General features: G+C 47.1%; 1 protein-coding gene across 4 annotated transcripts in view; it reads right to left on the bottom strand.

Moving 5' to 3' along the window:
• Positions 1-7,299: 7,299 nt before the first annotated feature.
• The window catches only part of TSEN2 (tRNA splicing endonuclease subunit 2), a 41,262-nt gene continuing 32,491 nt past the window's right edge, over positions 7,300-16,070 (bottom strand). For all 4 annotated transcript variants that reach the window (XM_060109709.1, XM_060109710.1, XM_060109708.1 and 1 more), the window contains 4 exons: positions 11,324-11,360; positions 10,081-10,192; positions 8,950-9,039; positions 7,300-8,057 (listed from right to left, as the gene is read on the bottom strand). In XM_060109709.1, the coding sequence (XP_059965692.1) occupies positions 7,998-8,057; positions 8,950-9,039; positions 10,081-10,192; positions 11,324-11,360 (299 nt within the window). In that variant the 3' untranslated portion in view covers positions 7,300-7,997. The remainder of the gene's footprint in view (positions 8,058-8,949; positions 9,040-10,080; positions 10,193-11,323; positions 11,361-16,070) is intronic.

The following is a 16,070-nucleotide window of genomic DNA, read 5'->3' as shown; positions in this document are numbered from 1 at the left end:
GCGCACATCGCGCCTGACAGCAGACAGGAAGGGATGTCTGGGGGTTCCTGCCTGGAACAGCTACTGGGCCTCTACATGTCCTCAACTGTGGTTAATAAAAAAGAGTTATGGCTTCCCTTTACGCGTATTTCAGCTTACTGCAGTGTAAGAATTTACGAAATTAATAAAAATTGCCCTGGGTTTCCAAAATTGTAGGCACCACAACTAAAATTCTTTTCACAGTAGTTTGGGGTCCATGTTACAGTGTAAAGTGGCAGCATCTTTTATTCACACAGCAATGAGAACTTTTCCTATAAATTAAGTAGGGAACAAATTCACCTTTCAATGTGAATCCAGAAATTGGGGATTTGTAGGAAGAGACCCTTATGGTTTATGAAGTAATGACTGCCTTCACCTCATTGTTTTTATAAAAAAAGCACATGGTAACCTTTTGACAATCAATAATAGTTAAAAAGGGCTTCCGTGGTGGCGCAGTGGTTGAGAGTCCGCCTGCCGATGTAGGGGACACGGGTTCGTGCCCCAGTCCGGGAAGATCCCACCTGCCGCGGAGCGGCTAGGCCCGTGAGCCATGGCCGCTTAGCCTGCGCGTCTGGAGCCTGTGCTCCTCAACGGGAGAGGCCACAACAGTGAGAGGCCCACGTACCGCAAAAAAAAAAAAAAAAAAAAAGAAAAAAGGTCTCAGAATCTGAGCCAGGAACCACGCACTCCTCCTGAGTCAGCCTTTCTGTGTCTACGTGCACAAACAGGATTGGCAATTCCTCAATCAACCTGCTTCCCTGGCCTGAGGTGGGGAGTTGGGGTGTTGGAGTTACCACAGCGAATCACCTCCTCTGCCCACTCTAGGTGCAGAATTCAGAAAGGACACGATGAAAGTCCATCTTCTTTCTCTAATACCTTCAGGAGGAGGAAGGGGACGACTGAGATGAGTAACCACAAGGATTGTTAACAAGCACATTAGAATTTTTACACCCAAATAATCAGACTTTAAATAGCCAGTGAGCAAAACATTTAAGGATTCCTCTTTGGAAACTGCTTCCAGAACTCTCTGTTTTTGACCAAACGTGATATACTATCCACCTAATCTTATTCCTCAATATGGGCACCGAATGATGTCTAATTTCCAAAAACCAAACCCATCTTCAAGGTAGCAATAGTTACTTAATAATAAAGACATTCAGAAAACTTGCTACAGATCCTTCAAGCTTGTTTCCAAAGAGGCATTGGTCAGTGCTCCACACTAGCGACTTCAGTGGGAAAAAATGCAGGCAGCTCAACATTTGCATTTGTTAAGTTTTAGGACTGTTCTTTAAGAAATACAAAACTTCCTACCTAGAAAATGAGACCACCTTAAACAACCTGCCTGCTACTCTGTGTGTTCAAGGAATCATAAAGACCTCAGCGGGTAAAGATGAAAGGAGCGTGGGGTTTGGGGGATATTCCGATTTGCCCCATTCTCTTTACGCTCTGTCTTAGGACTCTGCTTCCCTGGTCCAGTTCTTTACCCTATTATTAGTAATCATAACAGCTGCAATTAACGCGTATTCATAAAAGACTCCACACCAGAGTAAACACTTCTTACTCTTCCCTTTTAATCTCTGAGACCATCCTGCGAGGTAGGTACTGACATCATGCCCATTTTACAGATGACAAGGGAGACGGACTTGCCCAAAGGCACCCAGTGGCAAAACCAGGGTTCAGACCAGGTTTGACTGCAAAGCCTGTGCAGTTACCTGCAGCACCTAGCAACCTGAAAGCGACCAGTGGCACGTAGGGTGTATGGCAACTGGGTCATCAATTTGCCATCCTTAAAGAAGATAAGCATTCTGCTTTCATCAGCATTCAAATATGAACAGGAGATAAGAAACATGTCATAAAACAATTAAAATAAGAATTGTTGGGACTTCCTTGGTGACACAGTCGTTAACAATCTGCCTGCCAATGCAGGGGACATGGGTTCGAGCCCTGGTCCGGGAAGATCCCACATACCACAGAGCAATGAAGCCCGTACGCCACAACTACTGAGCCTGAGCTCTAGAGCCCGCAAGCCACAACTACTGAGCCTGTGTGCCACAACTACTGAAGCCTGCGCGCCTAGAGCCCGTGCTCTGCAACAAGAGAAGCCACGGCAATGAGAAGCCCACGCACCGCAACGAAGAGTAGCCCCCGCTCGCCGCAACTAGGGAAAGACCGCGCGCAGTAACGAAGACCCAATGCAGTCAAAAAAGAATTGTTAATATAAGAAACACTAATTTCATGCTACTTTCTCTAAGTGCGGCTTGACCTTGATTTTCAAACAAAGCTTTAACAATCCCCACTCCCTATTTTCGGGGCTGCTCTACACCCTGGGGTGCCTTTGGTAGTGGTCGGCCTCGTATTTCTTCTTTCACTTCAGCAGGCTACAAGTGCCCTGCTCACAAAAGCACAGTACCAGCCTACAGGTTTTACCCCAGTAAAGGAAAGGGGCATCAGAATACCACAGACAGATGGGCAACGTGGCTCAGTTCTGCAGAAGTGTGAGCTGAGAATCCTCAGCACTGGCACCAACTCCAACCCCTGATGAAGTCTCAGAGGTCCACCCAGCAGCCCAAGTGCACTCCCTCACGTCAGCGGTGAGTGCAGCCCTGGGCACACATCTGTCTCCGTCAGCGCTCCTGGGATGATGGATGGCTGGGCTCCCGTTCACAGCAAGGCCACAGACTGCCTCAGAGTCACCGATTCGCAAGACTAAACTAACCCACACGACGGTATTTTCCCAAAGCCTCCACAGCATGCGTGGATTACTCTTATAACCAGGAAAACCCAATAAACAATATTAAAAAACCAAGAAGCCACCCGCAATGGCTGCACCTCACTCCCTTCGTGCAGGAAGTGCTTACCACGGTACCCCTCCCCCATCCCCAGAGCTGTCTTCACTACTTTACCTCGAACTTTTTCTGTCACCTCCTTCTTCTGCACTGTGTTACCTACCAGGGCATAAAATAGGCTTTTTACTTCCTAGAGGAAATAATTATGTCAATGCTCACACTTCTGGTTCATCTGAAGGGGAAAAAAGCACACCTATAATGTGCCAGATCCTTTCATATACCATCTCATTTAGTCTACAAAACAAACTCAGGAGCTAGTAATTATGCCCACTTCACGGCTGAGGAAACTGAGGTTCAGAGGGATTAAGCAATGTTCCCAAGGTCACCACTGTTTTCCTAGTGTAGACCTGGACTCTTGGACCCACGTTTTTCTGATTCCACTCTTTCTACTCTATCAGAATGTGCCATCTGAACGTTAGGAAGAAGAATACCTACCTTTGAAATACTGCTTCTGAAAATGGAAAGATTCCAAAAATTTTTAAATGCTAAAAAACTTTCACTTAAAAGAAATGTTAGTGAATTACTTTGAAATAAAAAGTACTGCCTTAGTTTAACAACTTCACAAATTTGCTTTTCCATATCATGTATTCTTAACTGAGGCATCTGCATATTTCACAAAATGGTAAAAAGACTAAAAATTTTCAGCTTATATATAAAAAACCAAAGATTTAAGATAAACTCATGGATTTAAATCTCTATCAGTCAATTTCAGAAATGGGCCTTAGTTACAGTCTTAAGGAAGTTAACATTCATGGGATAATTATTTGAGTCTGTAATCAGGTTTTTTTTCTTTTTTAATAAATTTGTTTATTTACTTAGTTTTGGCTGCGTTGGGTCTTCGTTGCTGCGCACAGGCTTTCTCTAGATGCGGCGAGCGAGGGCTACTCTTCATTGTGGCGTGCGGGCTTCTCATTGTGGTGGCTTCCCTTGCTGCAGAGCACAGGCTCTAGGCGCGTGGGCTTCAGTAACTGTGACGCACGGGCTCAGTAGTTGTGGCTCACAGGCTCTAAGGCGCAGGCTCAGTAGTTGCGGCTCACGGACTTAGCTGCTCCACAGCATGTGGGATCTTCCCGGACCAGGGCTCAAACCCGTGTCCCCTGCATTGGCAGGTGGATTCTTAACCACTGTGCCACCAGGGAAGTCCCTGTAATAAGGTTTTTAAAAATTCAATTCGGTTGGAAAAATCATAAACGGGAGGTGGGTGATGGGGAGGAGAGACATTTAATTTCTTTTTAGCCTAAGTACTTTCCCCACAGGGGAACACTAAAAACCACATTCAAGTAAAGAACAACTTTTTTTTTTAATGAAAATGCTTTAATAAAGGTAAAATAATTAAGATAAAATAAAAACTTTAACAATAAGTAACAATGAACTTTCAGATCTGTATACTATGCTCAAAAATGCTGGGAAACCTAACCAGGTCCACCCTGGTAAACCTGCCTAAAACTATGTCCCATTCATGTTGGTTTAATCCCTGCCAAGTGTTACATATAAACTAATTATTTTATAGAATTGAATCTCTTTATGAGGGAATTTTAGAACAGTGAAGGCACAGATATCACCATTTCCCCTTATAGTTTGGGGCTGAGGTCAGAAAAGGCCAGCCTCTACAACTGAAGGCAGGAGAATCAACCTACAACAATCACCCGTGTAAGCAGCAGCTGTCACAGGCAGTGTGCATCGTGGCTGTAAGGACATGGTGCTTCCTCCTTCCCCCAGATGAACCCTCACAGCTGCAGAGCTGAAGGGTGTTATGGGCCAGGCTCTGTGCTTAAGGCACCTTGTAAGGACCAGCCCACTGCATCCTCCAGCAACCTGCTGGGGGAACACTATTATTTTTTTGGCAGTGCCGTGTGGCTTGCAGGATCTCAGTTCCCTGACAAGACGCTGAACCCAGGCCCACGGCAGTGCAAGTGCCGAGTCCTAACCACTGGACTGCCAGGGAATTCCCACTAACATTATATTATTATTTTTACTTTCCTTTATTGAGGTGAGAGTCATAAACAGTATCATCGGTCCATTTTAGAGATAAGAAAATCAACGCTCATAAGGGCAAGAAAATCGTCCAAGGTCACATAACCACGAGAGGCAGAGCTGAGGTCTCAATGTTTCCTTTCTAGAAGGCTCCTCCCACTACACTGACTTCAGTAAAATTCTCTCTGGGGAAACTACGAGCTAAGAACCACACTCTGCACCGAGGTTCCTGACCTTGGATCCACAGAGGGTCCTCATGGAATCGGGGAACCCCTGACACTGTGTGCCAAGTGACATGGACCAGCACGGTCCTGGTGACAGGGGCCCCGGGCTGTACCCCAACCTTGAGGTGGGGACCACTGTCCAGCGTTGCCAGCACACCCCAGGCCCTGCCTGGAGTGGTGGGCAGCCTTCCCCTCTAACCTCCACTGGATGAGCCCTAGCAGGGCTGTTCTGTTGACTTCACATGATTTTTCTGGGCCGGTGTCACTTCAGCTGTGGTGACCTCACAGAGGTGCCAAGGGCTCTTGGATCAAGTCCCCCGCGTGGACATCCTGGCGGTGGCGTACGGCAGCCACACCTCTGAGCCGCCCTATTCCTCCTGTGGAGCGTCCCACTCCCTGAACTCAGAGGCTGCTACGGGATAAACAAGAACACAAAGGTATCTGCCCCATCTCAACTCTCACTATCCAAATATTGGCTGTAATGGTTTGCAAAAAACATTAGCCCATATTGGCTATCCAAGTGAAAAATGACAAATACCTAAGAGCCTGCCGCAAAATCACTCAAGTTCTGAGTGTCTTAACCGAACAGAGGCCTCAGCACACGCTGCTGTCTTAGCCGACTGCCGGGAACTTACGCTGTTTAGGTGTGTAGTGTGTTATCAGCTCATTTTCCCCACTTTATTAGGTGAAACTGTCTCCTCTGGAAGTGGAGAAGTCCATGAAGAAAGCAGGTGCGTTTCAGAGGCTGAGGAAATTCCCTCTGTTAGGAAAAAAAGCTGGAGCGACAGTATATTGAGAGGGGTGATCATATAAAAGATATAACCTTGGCCAAGTACGTGCGTCCCTTTCCTGTGCATGGTTTTTGCATTGGGTAGGTGACAAAGCACAACTTGTGAAACGCGTGGGTTCCACAAAGTCTCGCAGTCTTCTGGAGCATGGGAGCTATTTTTATCAAGCTAGTGAGATTCGTGTATGCAGGATGCACAGCCAGTCAGCGTGATGCCACTGAGCACATGCTGGTACAGATGGAGAGTTAGAAAAGTGATGGGGAACGAGGCTTTGGTGATGGACTTCGGTTTTAAAGCCAGACTGGAAGGTCTGGGAGATTTATGTAAGCCTGACTGCAGCTGCGTGTAAGGCTGCAGCAGCTCCCCCAGTGAACCCCGAAATTCCCGAAGATGGCTGTACTACAGAGCAAATTTCCAATCTTGATGAACCTGAGCTTTTTTGAAAACAAAGCGCATGGTCTGCTACACGGTGTTCAAACCATACACGACGCAGGAGAATCTTTCACACAAGGCTTCTTTGACAGAAGATGATGCTTCTAGGCATCCTTCTAGAGCTTTCTGTTACGGATAATAACTGTGGTCTTTCCGCTTTCACACACCTTTAATGTAGCCTTTATTCCAAGGAGTCACCACAACCTTCAAAGCCTATCAGGTGATGATACAGTACCTAGAGAGCTGATAGGGTGACTGAACTTTGACGAAGGATTCATGGCAGAGTTTTTACCATAAAGGCATTCGATGCACTGATTAGGCTTGGAAAGGAGTGTCATCACAAATGATGAATGAAATAGGAAAGCAACGGCTCTGGACATTTTTTGCTGACTTTCAAGGTTTTGATAAAGTGATGATTCAAAGCCAAGTCTTCTGCTGTGTCAGGAGCCTGGAGTAAGCAAGGCGGACGGTAAAAACGCTGACCAACTACTCTCAACACGGATGAAGAGCAAGAAGGCTGCCACAGGCTCTTTCAAACTGAGGGGCTTTACTGGTCTGCAACAGGGAAGGAAGAGGAGCTCCACCACCTGGACGCCAAATCTTGAAGACGCAGATCATGCCGACGTTAACGGTCTGGCTGCCAGAGCAGTACCGTGAGGAGAAGAGAAGCAACCCCTTGAACACTCAACCTCAAGCAGAATCTTCCGGCATCAGGAGCTCTAAGCCCAAGGTCAAGGGAATGCAAACAGAGGCCCATTTTGGTTTTTTTCATCTCACAGCTTCTCAAGATGGTTCTTAGCCATCCGCTTCTGGGGTACTTGGCGTCAACGAGAAGGCTGCCCGCCGGTGATGTGAATCTGGGCGCTGGGTGGTTCTCAGACATTGGTCACCGTCCCCTCCACCCATCCCCCCGCACCCCCGCTGCCCCTCAGGCAACTCTTCATTGTCATCTAAACAATTTAAAAAGGGCTTCGTTTACTGTGTTTTACCAAATATTAATTGCATTCACTATATATCTCCATTCACTTTTTCACCACATATTTTTATTTTATAACGAGTTCAGTGAAGCAAGATACAATTCTTATCTAACCCTGTACAATATTGTGTACTCTACACAACGTACCCACCAATGAGTTCACTGAGAATTAAATAATGAGGTAACTGGTTTTAAAATTCTTCCTATGATACAGAAATCCTTGGTAGACAGTAAATGGAATTTCCCATGTTTGTGAGATTGGCTGAAGTTCCTGGAGAGCTGGAGACGTGTGGACAGAGACCCCTCTTCCAGGACAGACTGGACGTGGGTAATGAGAGAGGCAGGTGCACAGTGGTGCCCTGAAAACTGCAGAGCCGCCTGGAGAGAAACTACCATCTCAGGTAAAATCAGAGAGTAACGGAAGTGGCCTGTTGCTGGGAGAGTCCTCTTGGGACTGGCCTAGTCCAGCCCCCTCGCAGAAAGGACGAGGCCCCGAGGCGAGAGGCCCGGGGGCAGTGAGTGACCGATCCAAGGACAGAAGCTGCAGTCCCCGCACGGGGCTCTTCTTCCCTGTGTAATTTTAACTAACACTTTCCGGTGCTGGGAGTGCCAAGCCCTTTAAAACTTTTACTTTAATGGACAATTACAACAAAAGGACTCTTTACCTCGCCCTGAACTTGGCTTATACAGGAGACTCAGTAATATTTGCTGGTGAAATCAGAAACCTGAGGCTGAGTTGTTAAAGTTCGTCTTGATCGCTCCTCTCCCGTGAAGAAACCCAACGGCTTAGAATCACCTCCTGTAACCAATCCAAATACAAAGGCGACTGAATTTCAAAAACAGAAATGAACGAACACGAACACGCTAGGCATCCAGCATCGCAGAGACATTTTGTCGAGGGCTGTATGTCCAAGGATGATACCTGCTCCCCATTCCTTGTAACTAAACATTTGGAGAAATGTGAATGTAGCAAACCTTATGTGGAAACATCTACAGCATCTACAGTAATCACCCCAAGATTTTAAGAGCTACCCTTGCTGTGGTTTCCTACCAGCACATTTCAGGAACAGGAGCGCTGGTGCGAACCCAGTGTTCAACACAGAACCAGGTCTGTGCCGGTGCTGGTGCCGGTGTGTCTGGGGCAGCACGGGGAAGGGAGACGTGGGTCTCGACTGGCAATTTATGAAGAGCTAAGCCAGTGGGTGTGAGCAGAATAAACAGGGGGACTAGGCGCTTGGGCCCTGGGGACCGACGGCTGGCCTGCTGCAGGATGGGCAACTGGGTGGCGGATCGGCAGTGCCGGCAGAGAAAACCCCATCAGGAAGATGCGGGAGCCTCAGCCCAACACAGGCCCCCAGCAGCCAGACAAGATGTTCAAGGAGGCGGCGAGCCAACAGCGACCCTTGTCGTTTCAGGGGCCGAGACCCGGGAGAGGTCTGGGCTGCTCCCAGCAGGCTGTGAGGGCAGTTTCAGCTGAGTGCCAGGGGCGGAAACCAGAGGACGTCACAGGACAAGGGGCCACAGGGTTAAGGGGGAGAGAGGCTGGGTTCAGAGGGGAAGGACCTGAGGGGGCTCTCGTGGCCGAGGCGAGATGCTTTTCCTGTCCTGTCTCGGGACCACAGGTTCCAAGGGACGCAATACGCTGGGCAGAGCCTTTGTGACGACATGAATTTGTCTCCGAGTTCACCTACCTGAACTTTAATTTGCTTCATACATTCTGGTGACTCCATTTCTTTGTCAGTCATGGCGGAGGGTTTAATCAAATAGCACAGCATAAATTCCTATTGAGACATGAAAAACAAACTCCGTATCCCACAAACCAAATCCAAATCTGGGCAGGAAGCACGGCCGTCTCCAGCCCCTCAGTGTGTGTTACTCGAAGCTCACAAAGCATGTCCGTTTCCTCCCGGGAACGTAACCAGGCCCCACTCTAGACCAAACACCTGCCGTTCAGTCATCGTTGGCATGGCAGGAGAATGCAAACAGAGCACATATGCTGATTATAAACACAGCATTTAAAATATTCAATACTGGAAACAGTTTAGACCCCTATTTCTCTAGGACAAAGTTACTTTCACAGGATAAAGCCTAAGCAACGCAGCCTGCACCCAGGCAGCTGCCTCTGGACCCTGCTGGCCCTCCCGGCCTCAACGCCCTGCACGCCTCCAGCAGCTGTGGGAAGGAGAACTCGGAGAACTACTGAGTAACAGAGAACACACACAACTTCCATTCTTTGTAGTGCTGGTATGAGACGAAATGTCCCTCCTAACTTGACGGCAGTGGGATATAGGAGAACACAAGCGGGGCAGTCACATGGCTCTGGCTTTGAACCCCAGTTCTGCTCATGAGCTGTGTGTTCTTGGATTGGTCACCCAACATCTCTGACTCTGATTCCTCACCCTTCGGATGAGGATGATAACAGGGTAGTGAGAAAAGACATAAGGTGTTTAGCGATAAATATTAATTCCCTTCCTCTCTCTCTTTGAGAGACCTGCTACCTATGAAAACAAACATGTCAATGTTTATTGAGTCATCTGTGAATAGGTGGGAGTGGATTCTGAGCACGTGCTGGTTGGGCTTGCCCCTAGGGAGGAAGGCAATGCCCACTGACACCCATCACCATGGGAAACCTCGGAGCTCCGTCCCTGGAGCTGTGCACCAGCTGGTGGGGGGAGAAACGGAGAGGAGGACCAGCTTCCAGAGCTTCGTTCACATAAATGCTCTGCGGTTCCTACACATGACTTTTATGCTTCTACCACAATTAAGACGAAAAATCCAACCATTTAAATGACACATGAACCCCAAAGCTGATGCGGTGTTACCTTGGAGACACTGACTGAAACTCTGCTCAAGGCAGCCAGGGACCGCCAGCTGAGAGGTCTGCGAGGAGAGCCCTCAAAACGGTCATCCACCAGCTCGATGATGACAGAGTAACTGGAAAACAAGGCAAGGGTGTTTTAAAAATAAAAAGCATGAAGTCAACCCATTTAAAAAGAACAGTGCTTGGGACTTCTCTGGTGGTCCGGTGGTTAAGAATCCACCTTCCAGCGCAGGGGACGTGGGTTCGATCCCTGGTCAGGGAACTAAGATCCCACATGCTGCGGGGCAAATAAGACCGTGTGCCGCAACTACTGACCATGCGGGCCACAACTAGAGAGGCTGTGTGCCACAACTACAGAGCCCACGTGCTCTGGAGCCCAAGCACCACAACTAGAGAGAAGCCCAAGCCCCGCAACGAGGAGCCTACGCATCGCAGCGGAGGATCCCGTGTGCTGCAACTAAGACTCGATGCAGCCAAAAATAAAATAAATAAATATGAAAATAAAATAAAAAGAACAATGTTTGTCCTACCAAGAACGAAAATATGGAAAATAAAACACACAGCATCTGATCCTGAATTCCCCTAGACTACTACTGGGAAAAGTATTAATGAAAAATTCACACTTTACATTACAAACTATAAGCCTGATTCAGCACTTACAGGAAAGGAACAGAAATATTTCTCCCAACATGAAAGCCGTGAATTCACTCAACTGTTTAAATAATACTACTCACTTATATGAAGATGAATAATTAATGTAGAGTAGTAACTACATAGATTAACTCAATGTTTAATGCTAAAACATAAATTATCCTGACCTACTTATTATTTTATACATAGTGTAACAACTTTAACTTATAAGGGACAGACATATAGTATCTATTCCTATGAAGCCAGGAGGAATTTGACTCTAATTATTTGTGTGCCTCTGAAAATTAATTGGGGCTCAGAAATTTCCTCCTGTCACTTTAAGCCATTAACTTATTTACAAATCATTCCAATAAATCATGAGCTTGGGATGAACACACACACACTATTATGTACAAGATAGATAACCAACAAGGACCCACTGCATAGCACAGGGAACTCCACTCAATTATTGTGATAACCAAAATGAGAAAAGAAACTAAAAAATAATGAATATATGTGTATGTGTAACTGAATCACTTCGCTGTACAGCAGAAACTAACACAGCACTGTAAATCAACTATACTCCAATAAAAAAAAAAAAAATCACTCCAAACCTTGCGTGGTAAAATGGAGGGCCTTTTCGATACAACACTGCAAAGAAAAAGAAAGAAAACGTATAACCACTCGAAATCAAAGTCTCATTTTATACTTATAAAGTATTTTCTTCTCCAAAGGCACACAAACACCCAGTGCTCTGTATGTGGGTAACCTGTAATACACCCTGTGGTCTATTTTTAAAACCCAAACCGTTTTTTCCCCTAGAACAAAAATTAGCAAAGCAAATCTGTTGCCAAGACCCTAATACCCTGGTCCCACCAGCACCCCACAAACGAATTCCAAATCCAAGTATGAGCAATTTTTGTCCTGTCTCTTGTCTTACACTCTCCAGAGAGAGAGTCTGAAATCATGTCAAGCGTCTCAAGTTGGTAAAATGAGGACCAACATTCAGTCATTCATTTCAAATCTTTTGAATCGTTATTCAGGGTCTGAGCTCCTCTGGCCGGTACAGGATAGGTGCTGGTGCTAAAGATGAATGAGACTCATGCCTACTTTTAGGAAATTCAAAGTCAAGTGGGGAAGAAGTCACATAAGCACATACGCCACTCAGAGACCCGCCTGCCCACCTCATTCAGTCTGTGGAGGTCAGAGTGGCTGGCCGGGGTCTGACGTGGACCGTGGAAATGCAGGCGAGCCCTCGGGGGTGCACAGCCTGTGGCAGGATGCGGAGATCTGCCCACCAGATCTGTTTGCTCTCTCTCCAGGCACGTGAGAGATACCGTATCAGCCTCCTAAGCAGCAAGGAGTGGCTGTGTGTCACGGGGCACTTCCAGATTGGCCCGGAAACCCTCCCAGGCACCAAGCCTGTGCTTGTTCCTTTGTGAGGCCGAGGGAAGCTCGTGGGACCACAAGAAGAAGCCGGGCCCCTGCAGTCCCTGTGGGAGTTGGCCTACCCACCACTCAGACACTGGCTTTGGATTTCACATGAACAGAATTAACTTCTAGTGTTAATTAAGCCCATGAAATCTGGAGTTTATATGTAACTACAGCCTCAGGAATTACCTTAACTAACAAACAATTATATCCGTGAGCTTGTTCAAAAACCAAGGCAGAAAAGCTTTGTTTCCTTTGAGGAACGGGTAGCACTTTTCCTTTTGGGCATAAACCCGGTATTTAATCACGCTTCCCTTTAGCTCACGCACCACGAGGTCAGAACCAGTTTAGGACCCAATGGGTGATACAGTAACCCTTCACATATATTTTCCATGGTCACCTTTCCTTCTTATGAACATATTTCCTATTTAAATTGTATTTAAAGTATTTGGCAAGTCAGCTCAAATTCACTGTGTGAGGGCCCACATTTAAGTAAATATCTAAACACTGTGTAAGGGCCCACATTTCTCAATTTCTGGGGATGTGGTGCAGTGGACGGACACCCTGTACGGGGGTGAGACTGAATTTGGGGTTCTGTTTTGGCCTGATCTCTGCCACTCCTAACTGTGTGGCTTTAAACACATTTTTAACTTCCCTGCGCCTCAGTCTCCAAAATCATAAAATGAAGACATGAGGGGAAATTAAAATCTTCTCTAGCCCTCATATGCTATTATCTATGATCAGTTACACATCCTTCACCTAAGATGCATCTGGAAAGTGACACAGCTTGAAAGCAGCTCCGACCCCCAATTCGGGCCATTCAGATGCCTGACTACGATGGAGGTGCAGCTTAGGGGTCAAAAGCATACACATGGCATCCGTCAGACCCCAATTCAAGGCTCAGCAGTGCCAAGACCATATGATGACACTTGTGTTTCAATCTCCTTATGGAAAATGGGGGTAATAATGCAGGTGGAGGCGCTCGAAGAGTTACCCATGATAATAGAGATTACGATGATAACAGTGTATTCAGAGGGAAAAATGAAACAGTTTTACAAAAATGCCTCCCAAGTAGAAAGATGAAAGCTTCTGAAGTCTAAGAAATAGTGGGTATTTAAAAATAAAGTCTGAAGGAAGAGGGAGAAGAGAGGAAACATGCTTTCTTACACTAACACCAGACAAGATGTGCGGAAGGAATGCTTGAGTCACAACACAGTGATCAGGGCAATAATCAAGTTGGGTGACCACTATGACTACTAGGGGACCAGATATTCAGTGTCACCCCACAAATCACTTGTGAACTACAAAAGGAAAAGTGCAGACACCTGACAATGGCTGCCCTAGCAAACGGACGGCATCACCAGCAGGACAACCTGACATCAGGCATCCCTGGACATGGCCCAGTGAGGACACACGTCACCCGTGCTTGCAAAAAAACGGCAAGCCCGAATCTAACCACGAGGAAGTGATCAGACACACCTAGACTGTGGGACACCCTACAGGACTCTTCAAAAAAAGTCAATGTCACAGAAAACAAACAGGTGAGGGGACTCTTTTAGATTCAAAAAGACTGAAGAGACTGCAGTGGTTGAATGGTGGCCCCCAAAAGATATGTCCATGCCCCAATCCCTGGGACCTGTGAATGTGACCTTATTTGGAAAAAGGATCTTTGCAGAGATTGGAGGGACGCAGCCACAGCCAAGGAACAGCTGGCGCCACCAGCAGCTGGAAGAGGGAAGGAACGGAGGGAGCATGGCCCCGCCAACGCCGTGGTTTCAGACTTCCGGCCTCTAGAACTTCTGCTGCTTTATGTCCCCAGTTTGTGGTCATTTCTCATGGCCTCCCTAGGAAACTAAAAGTGGTAAATGCACTCAATGTGATAAGTGAATCTTGAGTGGAGCCTGTCAAAAAAATCAAAAACAAAACAGCCACAAAAGACACTGTGGGGACAAGTGGGAAAACTGAAATACGGACTGGATATTTTTGGTGATATTATATTACCGAATAATTAATTAATGCATATTAATGAATAATCAATAATGAATTGTTAATTATTCTGATTAATAATACTAATGAATAATTCTGGTTTCTCTTAGGTATTATATGATGCCATAATTATGGAGGAGAATATTCTCAGGAGTTGCATGCAAAAACACTTAGGATTTAATATGGATTATGTGTGCAAATGTGGAAAATGTTAACAAAAACATTTAATGTCTGATTAGAAGAATAAGCCAAGAGGGTGGCTTGGGAAAGAACTGAAGAGGAGGATGGGAGGAAGGTGCACCTCTTTGCTCTGTGAGGAGCACGGGGCCCCAGTGCCTCTCCCCGGGGGCAGAGCCGGCCACCAGCTCTGGGCCGGTGCCACGACCAGCGATGGTTCTTCTGCTCTGGACATCCTGTAACTCTGCTGGCTTCTAACGGCTCCCCTCCTTCTACCTGTTTTGCAGCTTCTAATTTGCAGGGAGCTGGGGAATCACATGATCAAACTTAGTCCACGTGAACCCAAAATTGGAACGGGTGGGAATGTGTGAGACAAAAACAGAAGCCTGGAGTTGGTTTTCGGCTTTCTGGCTGGCAATGTTAGTCAGGTGTGGTGGGAAGTACACAGAGCTGGGACCCAAACAGCCCTAATCTCTGTACTGACCAGCTGAGAGACCCTCGGCAACTCCCCTGACCCTTCGAAACCTCAATTTCCTCAGCTACTGAAGGAGGTGAGCGCCACACGCCTCACAGAGCGTGAAGATGAAGGAAGACGGGAGAAGAAAAGCACCAAGGCACCTGGTGCTTTTGGCACCTGGTCACCATACGAGCCAGCAGCCACAGGAGCTTCTGGGGTTGGGGGGGATGTACGGAAAGGCTCCCAAGTGATTTCTGGCCTGGTTTTCAGCACTGGGCAATCAAGGCCAACAGGCCCGGCAGCTGTGCCTGATTTGAGATCTTATCACCTGTTCCAAGTGCTGCTCCTGGAATGAAATCTGATTGACAAGACAGTCAAGGGAAGAGTTTCCCTGATAAGATGTGAATTTCCTAACGGCCCTTTGTCACGAGTCATTACCTCTGCGAGCAGAAATAATTGTTAAGGGAGCACGTGTGGCCTGGGTGTGGCCTGTGTCGGCAGTTCTAGGGTATGTGTGATCACGCCACTGGCCTTCAAAATTAAAATGATACTGTTAAGAGACCAGCAGCACCGTGTAGAGCCTGGAGAAGAGGTCAAGTTTAGGAAGCTGCTCCTCTCACCCCAGGCTAGAGCAGCTCCTGAATTCTCCCTAAAGCAGGAAATGTGAAGACAGCCTTCATGGCACTGCTGGGCCAGAAACCTGGTCTCACACTAATCACACAAGCAGCTCCAAGGGCATGATACACCCCTCCTGGGGCAAAGCCCTTGAGGGGTTGGGAAACAACAGCTGATGTATTTCTTTTCTTTTTAAAAGTCTGTCCAGGGCTTCCCTGGTGGCGCAGTGGTTTAGAGTCCGCCTGCCGATGCAGGGGACACAGGTTCGTGCCCCGGTCCGGGAAGATCCCACATGCTGCGGAGCGGCTGGGCCCGTGAGCCATGGCCGCTGAGACTGCGCGTCCGGAGCCTGTGCTCCGCAACAAGAGAGGCCACAACAGGGAGAGGCCCATGTACCACAAAAAAAAAAAAAAAAAAAAAAAGTCTGTCCATCTGTCTGTCCTTTCATCCAGCCTTATAAGGCAGTTTTTTATTTTTTTATTTTTTTTATTTTTTTATTTTTATTTATTTTTTATTTTTTTTTTTATTTTTATTTTTTTATTTTTTTATTTTTGCAGTATGCGGGCCTCTCACTGTTGTGGCCTCCCCCGTTGCGGAGCACAGGCTCCGGACGCGCAGGCTCCGGACGCGCAGGCCCAGCGGCCATGGCTCACGGGGCCCAGCCGCCCCGCGGCACATGGGATCCTCCCAGACCG

Source organism: Mesoplodon densirostris, chromosome 10, assembly GCF_025265405.1.
Source record: "Mesoplodon densirostris isolate mMesDen1 chromosome 10, mMesDen1 primary haplotype, whole genome shotgun sequence".
NCBI classification, from domain to species: Eukaryota; Metazoa; Chordata; class Mammalia; order Artiodactyla; family Ziphiidae; genus Mesoplodon; species Mesoplodon densirostris.
The sequence above is the reverse complement of the archived record's forward strand: the minus strand, read 5'-3'. Positions and strand labels throughout refer to the sequence as shown.